Source organism: Leguminivora glycinivorella, chromosome 6 (genome assembly GCF_023078275.1).
Source record: "Leguminivora glycinivorella isolate SPB_JAAS2020 chromosome 6, LegGlyc_1.1, whole genome shotgun sequence".
NCBI classification, from domain to species: domain Eukaryota; kingdom Metazoa; phylum Arthropoda; class Insecta; order Lepidoptera; family Tortricidae; genus Leguminivora; species Leguminivora glycinivorella.
In genome coordinates this window covers 19,484,235-19,497,941 of record NC_062976.1, presented here as the reverse complement: position 1 = coordinate 19,497,941, position 13,707 = coordinate 19,484,235, and the positions used below count along the sequence as shown (strand labels likewise).

Below are 13,707 nucleotides of genomic sequence, written 5' to 3'. Positions count from 1 at the left end.
GATTGATATGAGGTTTACCTCATAGTTGCAATTCTCTGGTTTTTCAATTAAGTGACTCATTAAAATATTAGTGTAGGGTAAACTCGCCTCATTCGGTGATACAGGCTTTGAAGCACTATTCCGAAAGACGATTTTTGGTTGTTTCACCGAATTAGGCGTGTCACCAAATGAGGCGAGTTTACCCTAGGTTGGGATTTTCGAAGTGCTAAAAATAATAAAATCATCGTCGAGTTTAAAATATTTATTGAATGTAGTTACACTAATATTAAGTAAGTAAGTACTTAAGAATTAAATTAAAATAAATCTCAAATCATCAACAGGTTTGGCATACGTGTAGGTAGGTGACTGCGGTCCCATAACAAACCTCTTCAACAAATTTAATATTTTTGAGGCTAAATAAATAATCTAAAGCCTAAACTAACTTAAGAGATCAAAACTTAAATCAGGTAACGACAAAAAATATAAGGTACTTAATGTCTTATAATTATAGAATAAATATTTCGCTTTTAATTTAAAGAACAATGTTCAAAAATTTAGTCTGATCTGTAATTATTTTTTTTTACTAATATCACCAATCACCGTTTATCACATTAGTCGATACCTGTAGGGCAATCACACAATAGGCGCGGCGACATTATCTCTCCCGCGAGATAAACTACCCGTTCTTTACCAACTATATTAATTAGTGTGGGACGGGTAATTCGTCTATCTCGCGAAATACTGTCGCGCCATTCATGTGCTTGCCCTGCTGCGCCGGAGCCTGCGCTGTGCGCGCGCTTGTTCAACGAACGAGCCATGATACAATCAAGATATTTACGAGAAATAATATTACACTTGTAAATTAGAACCCATGGGTTCTAAAATATATTCTTACTGATATACTTTCTGATTACATGTTTGATTTATCTTGCATTCAATATTACAAATGAAATGAACGGACAAAATAATCTTCGGATAAGAACTATTGATAGAATCCGTTACAATAAAAAGTTCGTGTAAACAATCCCTCTTTCCAACTTGAACGATATTTGATAACGTAACTAGCTTTCCTTAAATGGTTCGCTGGACCCTTATCTATATCATTAGCTCATGCTTGGCATGTGAGATTTTTTAACTATCCTTCCCCTTCCATTACCCCATCTAAACCTACACAACACCCCAATTACTTGATATGTTCCACAAATATACATTTCTCTTATTATCACAGCCCTTAATTTAGCAAGATAAAATTTACCATTAAATAACAAAATTTTAAACTATAAATTAAGAATTAACGGATGGTACGATTCCATTCAAACGATAAGTACAATCATAGCATTAAAATAAGTAGTTTCTAACAACACGGTTTTGTTAAATATCTACCATAGGTCTTGTAAAACTTTTCTCTATTTTTGAGCTTTGTTAATTTGTTCCCTACATTTAATTAAAAATAGATTTTTATAAACTCTCTACTTAGGTTAATTCAATAGTAATCTTTGGCCATGGTTTGCATGCTTGGATTTCGTGTGAAAAAAGGCCATGGCACTATAAATTGTTTTGAGCGGTGCAGTAACGCCTCCGTGTTACCTTGAGAGTTCTTTTAGTTTACAGTTTTTCAGACAAGGTCTTCTATTGTATAGGAATAATACCAGTGGGAACCACTAATCATGAGAATTGAACCATGAAATGATAGAATTGGTCGAAGTTCACCGGTTCCAGCTCGAATTCTTTCTCCGATTTGTGCATCAGCTCGGGATTCCTTTTAAGGAAATTCCTGACCCAGTCCTCGCCGGCCATCCTCGAGTTGGTATCAAAGGGATGATTCAAGTTGTTGTCTTCAGCATACTGGTACGCCAGCTCCCTGATGTCTCGGCGTGATACGCCCATGAAGTACTGCTCCATGCTCTTGATGTAGCCGACTAGATCTTTTTCTTGGCTCTCCGTGAAAACGCGTCTGTAGTGCCCCATTATGGGTTTCGGATCGTCGGGCTGCTGGTAACGTATCTTGCTGGCGCGCCGCTGTAAGGTTGAACGCGGTATGTGGAATGTCCTGGCGGCCAGTTTGTATCCCATCTTCCCTGAAACTACAGCTGCTACAGCCCTCGCCATGTCGGCCTCGTTCCAAGACTGGCGGCCGCTCATTCTTTCGTATTTTCTCACCATTTCACTCTGAAATAAAAAAAATACACAATTATAACATGTTCACAGGTACCTACATAATCGATCCATGACGTAAAACCATAGCCACACTGAATTGCATTACGGAAAAATACGACAAGGAAAGAACATTTACAGATGCGGGGCAATACCTACAAGAACAAGCGATTTCATAATGTTGCTAGCAGTGGCAGTGCTAAGTTGTAACGTGAATCTTTGGCCACAGTATGTGTGTCAATGTCGCGCGCGGGGCTACACGGGTGACCACGAGCGCTCCAAGTGGGCGAGGACTGCCAACCTACAGGCTCGCGCCGTTTATCGGACGGCTTGATGACAGTGCGTCACGGTTCACTGTAGCGTCACGCTACTTTACTAAACTACCTACAAGTTGAATTGATGACACAGTACGACCCACTTAATACGATTCTGGAGAATCCTATGGTAGGATGTGGCTGAATAACAAAGGGCCTAAGCGCGAGAGCGTATCTACAAACATAAATGTCTTTTTAGACCTCACCAGCAGGGAAAGGCTGTCGTTATTCATCTTAAATCTGATGAGAACGTTTCATTTTCAAGAGTGGCAAAGAATGAGCATATTTTAGTTATTTTCATGGTTCGTGGAATTATTTGATTCTAATTTTCGAACCACTCTACTACGTTTGTGGTTCAATTTTAGTATCATTAGCTACTCGTAGCTCGGGATGCAACTTGCATCCTTATAAAAGAAATAACCAACAATTGAAGATCTTGATAGGGCTGTGCCTCGCTCGATTTCAATCTGACTTATGTTTGAAAGCCAACGATGTTATTTAATAATTTTAGTAGTCTTCTCGACCGTTTAGACAATGCAAAGTTTTTAATTTACCTAAATATTGAAGTGTATTGATTGCGAGTCGCAACAGGCGGTAAGCGAGTCTCAATGTTCGGCGAAGGGTAACCGCAACCTACCGGTTTGTGGACCACGTTCAATGCCAACTCGAGGTGAAAAATATACACAACCCGAGCCTCAACGTCAATTACGAATACAGTAAACAAATGAGTAAATAGGCCCATTCGATTCTACATGTTTTATTTACCTCTACATCTACAAAAAAAATACTTGGACACTTAATAGTTATTTGTTATACAACGGGGCAAAGTTCTATTTTAACGCCGAGTGTGGAATTGAAAAACGAGCAAGTGAAAGGATTCTATAGTTGAACCACGAGCGAAGCGAGTGGTTCGAGAATAGAATCCTGAACTTGCAAGTTTTTTAACACACGAGAAGTAAAATATATTTGCACCCGAGTGTAACACAAAACTTTTCCCCTCACTGTAGCGAGGAAACTACAACGCAAAAAATGCGTTTATCACTGCTTCCAGTAGTTCCACAGGTGGTAAATCATCTTTATTACGAGATTCACCTAATTTTATCAATTTTAAAGCAGTTAATTTGACTTTATTCAAGGTCAAATTACTTTACCCACTAGTGGATAAAATGCGTTTTTACCCGCTGGTATTAAAGGACAAAACACGTGTTTCCGAGCTAGTGAGGGGAAAAAACCTTATCTAAAACAGCAATACGTATTTCCTCTGGATAATGCAGCATCTAGTTTTATCATATTAGAGATCATAACCTTATTGATCATTTGAGGAATGATATCTAACTGATCAAGTTATCATCTTATCTAGTTTTTACCTACCTACTCAAATTCATATATGTAAGCATGGTGAATGCTTTTTTAAGTCCATTAAAGACAAGAAAGTAATGCAAACTGGAGCGGGTGCGGTGCATTTGGTAAGACGGTGAGAGGAAAAGCCGACGGTCTCCTTTCGATTTTATCGTCTTGGTCCCGTGCCCTAAATGAAGCAAATGCAATAAAAGCGCCGGCGAAGGCGAGCGGATGATACTGCATTACTGCAACACATATCTGTTCATGTATGTGTTGCTGTTGCTAACCATCCATAAATGCACTGCAATAAAACTTTATTAAAACTACAGCGGGATGTATATAAACAAAACGTTCCAATTAGTGATAGTGTAATGTTGCGGTTGCGTTGAAGTTCTGCTCGCTGAATTGCACTGCAGATTGTGAGCACGGCTGCGATAAAGTATGGCGTGTTTTTCCAGCGCGATAACTCGGGAAACGCCGAGGCCCCTTGTATATGTAGTTAGGTATGCGTGTGCACGCACGCCTCTATACCTTATACATACTTGTTTTAAGCACCTGAATTGGTAAAGAATTAACTTACTTATTCTAACGACCGATGCGATTAACACAATAACTTTTATTGTTAATGACTGTCGTTTGAGCGAACCATTAGTAAGTAAGTTAGTTTAGCACTAAACGGGAAATACCATTCAATAATGATCGTACGTCCTTGATCGACCGCGTCATTTACTCTTTATCTATCAAAAAGAAATACGTCGTCATCGGTCAGCTGTTTGCGTCCGCTCCGTCAAACGCGTCTATCAACACAAGTCCTTACCAAGTCACTTTTACTACGCGACTTAATAAAATCATTTCAAATCCATTGCGGGCTAGTCGTATAAGCGGTCTTGTTAGATATTGCGCTCTTTGCGAGCGAGCGGAGCAATGGAAAGCGTACTCCGCGTACGAATCAACTTGGAAACGTTATCGAGCGAAACCGAGGTAAAGGTACGAGCACGGCGTGAGGCGAGGTTAGTGTGACGCGTGACTTGCAAGGTCCCCGTTGCAATGCACGATGCGCCAAGGTTGACTCGCTCTTCGATACAAGAAAACTACAGACTAATTAACAATAAAAAGTGCAATTACATACTAGTGATAGGCATGTGTGACGTTAGATGGGATCGCTGCACCCACCAGAGCCGGGAGAAATCTGCAACGGCTTGTCACCTCGGTGCATCGGTCGCTGCAGTCGAACAATAACTTTCCTAGCGCATATGTGACGTGTAGTCTAGGATAGCATGCGAGTCGTGTAGATAGATAGGTCGTGAAGTAGGTACTCACCGTGTGTCAGTTCGGGAGCGCGTAGGCAACCGGCAGGGGGGTGGCGTGGTGGGCTGTCGGCTGGGTGGCGGCGGAGCGTGCGACCAGGCGGGCGGCGCGCGCGGCACTGGCGCGGGGCCCGTCTTGCCCCGCCGCCGGCCCTGGCCGTGACGTCATCTGGCCAGGGCCCGACTACGCACAGACTATTTTTGTCCGCACCTAATTATCTAGATCCTTCCTTTGTTCAGCTGGGTACTTACCTCACTGAAAAGGAAATTTTATATTATATTATATACCTACCTGTTGACCTTGTATATAAACATAGAAAAATATATAGTAGGTATTTTCCATTATAGTACCTGTAGAAGTTCCATTTTAATTACTTATAATTATCGTCACTGCCCCAAAGGTACAAATAAGTCTTATTCCTATTATATACCTACTGAATTAATTGTACATTATGCAATTGTATTAGCCTAACCAACAAGCAAATTTAACTTGACATCATTACAATGCACAGTCTGTAAATTCGATAACATACGAGTTGCAGTTCAATGTGCAACGATGCAATGATGCAAAATTATAACTGACACCAAATTTTAATTTTTAATTTATGATCTTGCGTTACTAGCCTACTTATTTAGCTCCTAATCTTTTGCAAATGTCTCTATCTATCTACGAATCTACGTAGTGTGACATAGAACTTATCAGCTTATCATTTTTATTCCAGCTAGCCACCTCATCATTCAATACCTAGTGAAATATTGTGACATATAATAGAATCCTATCGCATGGGTATGTACAATGTACATATAAGTATGCGTGTGTCACTTTATTGCTGAAAATAACAAAATAAAGTATGGGGACCATTTTTTTCAAAGTTGTCCCCCCCCCTAGTTTTTTTGTATATGGATTTTTTTTTAGTTTCCACTCAGAATTGCGAGCTCTTTCAATCCTGTGTCCCAAGGTTTTTTCCCGTTCCGTTACCATTTTTCATACATTTTGTATGGTAGTTTCGGAGTGGAGGGTTTGAAAAATGCATGGAAATTTTGGGACATTTTTTTCTCTCTATCAGGATCGAAAGACCTCGCGATTTTGAGTATGACTACTTTAGTAAAAATTTTTTACTTTAGTAAAAAATACCCATGTTGCAAAAAAGTGGGATGGACAACTTTGAAAAAATGGCCCATCTTTATGTAATTTCTAATCTTCTAGCTAAGCTTTAAGAAATTGAGCAAAGAAGGAATACTAAATTGCATAAGACACGTTAATGTTGAACATACGACTAAGTATAACAATGCATTAAAGGGGCCCACTGACTACATATGTCGCGAATAGGCAAGGAATGTTTTCCTCCTAGTGCTAATAAAAGTTGAACTATTAGTCACGAAGAAACGTCATTTAGTTATAGGTATGTCCATTTTTATAAGATGGATCCTTATAGCGTAACTACGTCCACGCATAAAAGGGCCACTTTTTTTTGGATTTGGAAATTTTTATGTGATTTCCACTCAGAATCGTGAGCTCTTTCAATCCTAATACAAGAAAATAAGTGTCCCAAGGTTTTTTCCCATTCCGTTACCATTTTTTCATACTTACTTTTTGTATGGCGAACTGGCGGTGACGGAATGGAAGGTTTGAAAAATGTATGGAAGTCTTGAGACATTTTTCTTCTCCTATCAGGATCGAAAGACCTCGCGAATCTGAGTATGAATCGCGTAAAAATACCCATGTTACAAAAAAGTGGGGTGGACAACTTTGAAAAAATGGCCCAAAAATACCTATTTAAATGTACAAGTACTTTAACCTACAGCCGCGTCGCCAGAGGAAAACGTAGTGAAAATACATGTCACCTATAAACAAAGGGACAGTACACAAGTACAGGCTTTGGCCGGGATCCAACACGTTAATCGCTGAGTGACAACGGAGATGCCCGTCGGACTAAACTGTGGCCAAAATTGCAGCGGCCCGGGTGACTCATGGGTTTGTTACCCGTGTAGAAATGGGTCGGACGAATGCGTAATTGTGAATTCCCGGCGGAATTATGGTATTCAATTAATTCCTTATCTAATTGACCACAGCAAGAAAGGTCAATTGGATTAAAATTATATAAGTTTGAATTGATTGACAGTTTTATGATTTTCCGATTGAAATCAAAATAGGTACCTATTACCAACAATGAACTTTTTCGAATTTCCACTTCGTTTATGAGGAGGCAACTGACATCATTTTTAACCCCCGACGCAAAAACGACGGGGTGTTATAAGTTTGACGTGTCTGTCTGTCTGTCTGTGTGTGTCTGTCTGTGGTATCGTTGCTCCCGAACGGATGAACCGATTTAGATTTAGTTTTTTTTTGTCTGAAAGCTGAGCTAGTCGGGAGTGTTCTTAGCCATGTTTCATGAAAATCGGTCTACTATGTCGCGGTCGGGGGTTTTTTCAAAAATGTTATACACTCAATCAATGTATGACATGTAGTACAAACATACGTTTGTGCAGTCGCCGTCATGAGCGGTCACAGTCAAAAATATCTGAACACGCCTGTTGTCAAGGCGATAATGCATGTTCAGATATTTTTGCGCTCCCCTTTCGCTCAGATATAACTGATGGCGACTGTAAGTACTGCTGAGGCAAGTTTGTCAAAAAAATCACGTTTAGCTCTGGTAGATCCGATAGGTGCATATTATGTATCATATCTAGAGCTAATTTTAAGTGTTCATAAAACTTCGAATAACACTGACTGTTTGTCTCTTTCAATAGGGGGTACTAAAAGTGAAACTTGTTTATATCGCATAGATAAGGTCATCCATAATGCATCTGCTGGGTGCATAGGTATAGCCGAATGGCACAAACGGCACGAAACGCTCACGAAACGAAACGCTCGTAGATATCTATCTCTATCGCTCTTGCGTATTGGCGCGACAGAGCCAGACTACTTTTCGCGGCGTTTCGTTTTTGCTTCGTGTCGTAGAAATGCCATTCGGCTACGGGGCCAGGTTATTAACCGAGCACTATCGGAATCAATCGAACACCTTTAATCTGTATACAGCTAAGTACTAACAAAGACATAATATAACTTCGTATAAACAGATAAAATCTAAGAAAAAACGTACCTGAGTACCATACAGAAAAAGGTACGGTGGCCTAGATGGCATTACACCTTTGGGGTACGCTCGGCTAGATGGCGCTAATAGTAATATTTGACATTTTAACACATATCAAGCTAAGAATATGGGCCAAATTGTCAACACTGAGGTTCAAAAAGTTAAGCCTGTGTCAAGAGATGGCAGTCTATGCACTGTGATTACATATTTTACTTCGACAGTAACTCTCTATAATACTCGCTCCTCTTTGGTACTAAGTACGAGTACTACTGACAATGTTAACACTGAACGTCTAATTTTCATCACACTCGCTCAGTTAGTGTATAATTGCACGCAAGCCTAGCGGGAGTTATAGAAAAACCTTTCTTCAGAGGGAGTTATGAAATTGCAAGTACAACTTTTGTTATCTTTTTTATTTTCTTTTGTTGCAAGTGTGAAGAAAAACATTATATGTAAATCGAGGCGTAAAAATTGAAAACTCAAGTCTTAATGCGTTTTCATATTTTCCGATCCGATATCGGATGTCGGACCGATATCCCATACATTACAGGCGCCATCTAGGATTTTTTCCATTGAAATCCTTCCGACATCCGATATCGGATCGGATAATGTGAAAACGGACTTAGTCGCGAAAAAAATTCGGCTATTTCATACATTTCGACTTTCGACTGTATGTTGTGGCACTCATAATTCTATGGCACAGTCAAATGTCGGCGCAAGGCACCTGTAACCAGTGGCTGAGGCCCGTGAAGGTGGCCCACATTCCTGGTCCAATGTTTACATTAACAGCATTAGCGGAATTGTCACAGTGATATCGTTGTTCTTTGAGACGGGGCGGATATTATAAACACCGCCGAACGTAGCCGTGGGTCTGTTGTGGTACGTAATGAAATTAGTTGTTTATTATAAGCATTCCTTGAGGTGCCAAGAGAGCATTAAGATTTGGGACATGGTTGAATATAGACGCGCGACCGCGCCCTATCCCATAACCGTGCCGTGAGATTACGTGTGCGCTTTAAGTACCGATTTGTACAACTTGACCCACGGATTCGTTTCCGTTTCTGATAACTTGGTGATGTTAAAGCTTTTATTGACTTGGTGTGATTTCTTTGTGATTTGGAACCTAATTAATTGACGTTGTGATTTAGTAATATTCGTTACCAGTTACATCATTTATTGCATAAACATTTATTGGACTTGTGTGCGTGATATGCCCACCGTTTCCGCCCACCATGAAGCTGGTGCCAGGCCCCTGATGCTTTCGTAGAGCCACCGGCTCCGACATATATAATAAAACTTGTTCATTATGACCTCAAAAGTACTATATGAAAAGTTTGGCTAGTACTTAAAAATATCATTGTATATTTATTTCATTGCTCGTGGCAAAGACATATATATAACCCCGTATAGACAGATAAAGTCTAAGAAAAAAACGTACCTCAGTACCATACAGAAAAAAGTACGGAGGCCTAGATGGCATTACACCTTTGGGGTACGCTCAGCTAGATGGCGCTAATATTAATATTTGACATTTTAACACATATCAAGCTAGGAATATGGGCCAAAATGTCAAAACTGAGGTTCAAAAGTTTTAAGCCTGTATCAAGAGATGGCAGTCTATGCACTGTGATTACACATTTTACTTCGACAGTAACTCTCTATAATACTCGATCCTCTTTGCTCGTGGTAAAGGTACTAGTGACACCGGAGCTGAGACATTGATAAAATTAATTATAAATGCAGCGTCTTCACCCAGCGTTTCGAGGTCATTATGCAGAATGATAACGCTCGATCCGCCATTATCGGCGCTGTCACGAAATTGAGCTGCGTCGGCGCACGTTTTTCATTTGCTACTGCAATTACTTGCAAATATACACGGTGCTCGTGAGCATTACGGGAGATTTTAACCACGCATTTCAGAGGCCAAAAGAAAGAAGAAAAAATACAGATGAGGAAAAATTGTCAAAACAATTTTTTTTTTACTATTTTTGAACGTATTTTTGCATAAAAGGTTTGTTTTTCAAAAAACTGACACTTAAAAAATTAGTTTTTTAGTTTTTTTTAAACCTAATTTTTGAAAAGTTTTACTTCTCACTTTTTGACATCTATCAATCAGGATATGAGATTATTATCCATAATGGCATCAACGTCGTTAAAAAAAGCTGTGTGTACTGAGTAACAATAAGATCTTTTTTTTCAATTGGTAATAACTCGGAAACTAGGCGAAATCCAGAAAAGTATACTGTAATTATCTGACATTTTAGTCTTAAAATGGTATCAGGAATATGCTGTTAAATCTCTCGCAATGCTCACGAGCACAGTGTATGGAGGCCGGCGAATTGGACCGATTCGAACTATATTACGTGTCACATATTAGATCCACAAAACAAATTTCAGCGAAATTAGAGCGGTTTCCGAGATCGGTATATATAAATAAATAAATAAATAAATAAATAAATAAATAAATAAATAAATAATTGCTCGTTTAATTTAAGCATTAGGATCGGATATGTATTTTTTTTAAATAACAATTTGGGCATTAACAGAATAGTATCATATGATATCGTAGGGACATCTTACTCACATCTTAGAAGCGCCATGTTCAAATTAATGAAATAACTACCTATTCATTAACATCTAGGTTATGTATAGTGTCATTTATGATATCGCACATATTGGTCAAATTTGAGCAATTCCCGAAAAGTTTGTACATTTCGATCACGTCTCCGATTTTGATAAAAATTGGTAGATTGATAGAGTCCATGATGCTGAGCAAGATCCACTAGGTTTCCCAAAATGTCGTAGCTTGTTGGATGATATGTAAACCTTCCGATATGAGAGTGAAAGGTATTAGTATGGAAATGACGGCTGATAGAGAGAAATGGAGGAAGATTTGTTACCAGATTTATATACATTTTCGGTAACAATAAAGGAAAGTTTCATACAACCTAGGACATTTTGGGAAACCTAGTGGATCTTGCTCAGCATCATCGACTCTATCAGCCTACCAATTTTTATCAAAATCGGAGGCATGATCCAAATGTACAAGCTTTTCGGGAATTGCTGATTTATAGCCTTTAAGGGTTTCCCTAAACCTATCGACGCGGAATCGGCTTTAGACGAAAAAAAAATCGCTCGTCAGTATGAAGTAAAGATGGGCCGAATACGGACTTAGCCGAATACGAATTATTCGGGCGAACATTCGGTTCAGCTGCTACCGAACCGAACATTCGGCCGAATATTCGGTTCCGCCATATTCTAAATCCTGGCTTGGAGTTAAAAACTTTCAATGATTGGTAATGGGTACTAAGGCTCTTATTGTTTCTATAATTTAGTGCCGAAGAAAATTTTGGTTTTTGTTTCTTAAACTACGTTATTTTCACTTTTTTACATAATTATTGTAGGTACTTATATATTAACGCATTTTATCTCCCTTTGGTGGTTCCTTAGAATGCTGAAATAGGGTGTCATTATCCGATGAAAAACGAAACAACTTACGTTATTTATTTACTTTGTTTATTCGGTAAATATTCGGCAATGTAACCGAACTATTCGGCCGAATATGAACATTGAAAAACTTGCCGAATATGCCGAATACCGAATATTTACCGAATATTCGGCCCATCTCTATACTTTGTACTTTTGGCACTTGAAAAAAGTGTAAACAAACCGGAGCCGTCAAATTTGACAGATCCAGGGATAGTGAACCTTTTAAGGCCAGAAACCTTTTCCTGTAAAATTTAGCTTAAAACCAATATTTCGTAAAAAGTCATAGTTTTTCGTTGGTAAACTTCGGGAGATAAGGGGGGAATGGTATTTTATTTTTTACATTTTCCATCATAATTATTTTTATTTTACACTACAAAAAAAATAAAAATATAAAAAATAGTTTTGATATGTACCTACAATTTGAGCTCTTTTTAACGATGCCCCACTAGCACGACCTAGTAACTTTGACATTTACAGTTTGCCCCCTTCCATTTTGGCCATTTTCTATAATTCATATTAATATATTTTTAAAAATAATAGTTTCAGCTTGTAGAGGTTTAAAATGTTCGTAACTGTTCCAAATTTCAAATCGATAGCGTAAGTAGTTCTCGAGATATTTAGAAATGTGACAGACATACAGACAGACGGATAGAGCGTCACCATAAGGGTTCCTTTTGTACCTTTTTGGTACGGAACCCTAAAAAACATAAATATAACAATCATCATCTCATACGGAGAAATGGAAGCTCGAAAACACAAATATCGAACTCGGAACAGATGATGATGATGATGATTGATAACAAGCAATGGCAAATGTCAGACAGATAATAGTTATTTGTTATACAAGGGAGCAAAGTTGTATTTTAACGCCGAGTGTGGAATTGAAAAACGAGCAAGTGAAAGGATTCTATAGTTGAGAATATAATCCTGAACTTGCGAGTTTTTTAACACACGAGAAGTAAAATACATTTGCACCCGAGTGTAACACAAAAATTTTCCCCTCACTATAGCGAGGAAACTACAACGCAAAAAATGCGTTTATCACTGCTTCCAGTAGTTCCACAGGTGGTAAATCGTCTTTATTACTAGATTCACCTACTTTTATCAATTTGAAAGCAGTTATTTTGACTTTATTCAAGGTCAAATTACTTTACCCACTAGTGGAGAAAATCCGTTTTTACCCGCTGGTATTAAAGGACAAAACACGTGTTTCCGAGCTAGTGAGGGGAAAAATTAATTTCCCCTCACTATAGCGAGGAAACTACAACGCAAAAAATGCGTTTATCACTGCTTCCAGTAGTTCCACGGGTGGTAAATCATCTTTATTACTAGATTCACCTACTTTTATCAATTTTAAAGCAGTTAATTTGACTTTATTCAAGGTCAAATTACTTTACCCACTAGTGGATAAAATGCGTTTTTACCCGCTGGTATTAAAGGACAAAACACGTGTTTCCGAGCTAGTGAGGGGAAAAATTAAAAATCGCGTAAGGTGTACTACCTTTATATTTTAGTAGAGTTAACGCGTTTTCACATTATCCGATCCGATATCGGATGTAGGACCGATATCCCATACATTACAGGCGCCATCTTGGATTTTTCCATCGAAATCCTTCCGACATCCGATATCGGATCGGATAATGTGAAACCGGAGTTACACAAAGATTAAAATGCAACCATGAGTTTTAAACCTCTGCAAAATTAGGTACTTTTTGGTTGATGATTCCCTGAAGAAAATAATAATATACATTAAATGTAATGACGATATGTTTGTATTCGTGAAGGTGTATACGTTTCGTCAAATTAAACGAAATTACATGTTAGTGGAATGAAATGGAAAATAGTAGTGAGCTCAATTATTTTTAATAAGAGAAAAAAATTCAGGAACCAAACGTTACCTAATAAACAACCCTCAAATTTGATAGCTCAGGTTTGTTTACACTTTTTTCAAGTGCCAAAAGTACAAGGTATAGTATGAAGAGTGAAGACGCTTACCTGCACGTCGTCGTTGCGAACGCATGTTCATAC

General features: G+C 38.5%; 1 protein-coding gene across 3 annotated transcripts; it reads right to left on the bottom strand.

The window, feature by feature from the left end:
* Positions 1 to 226: 226 nt before the first annotated feature.
* LOC125227431 lies at positions 227 to 5,258 on the bottom strand. 3 transcript variants are annotated; one of them, XM_048131749.1, is made up of 2 exons: positions 5,109 to 5,258; positions 227 to 2,148 (listed from the first exon to the last, which is right to left on the bottom strand). In XM_048131749.1, exon 2 carries the CDS (start codon positions 2,140 to 2,142, stop codon positions 1,645 to 1,647), a length of 498 nt encoding a protein of 165 aa, XP_047987706.1. In that variant the 5' UTR covers positions 2,143 to 2,148; positions 5,109 to 5,258; the 3' UTR covers positions 227 to 1,644. The 3 variants fall into 3 exon arrangements, with proteins under 3 accessions (XP_047987706.1, XP_047987707.1, XP_047987705.1); XM_048131750.1 differs by lacking the exon at positions 5,109 to 5,258 and adding an exon at positions 4,918 to 4,939; XM_048131748.1 differs by lacking the exon at positions 5,109 to 5,258 and adding an exon at positions 2,293 to 2,578.
* Between the last annotated feature and the right edge of the window lie 8,449 nt (positions 5,259 to 13,707).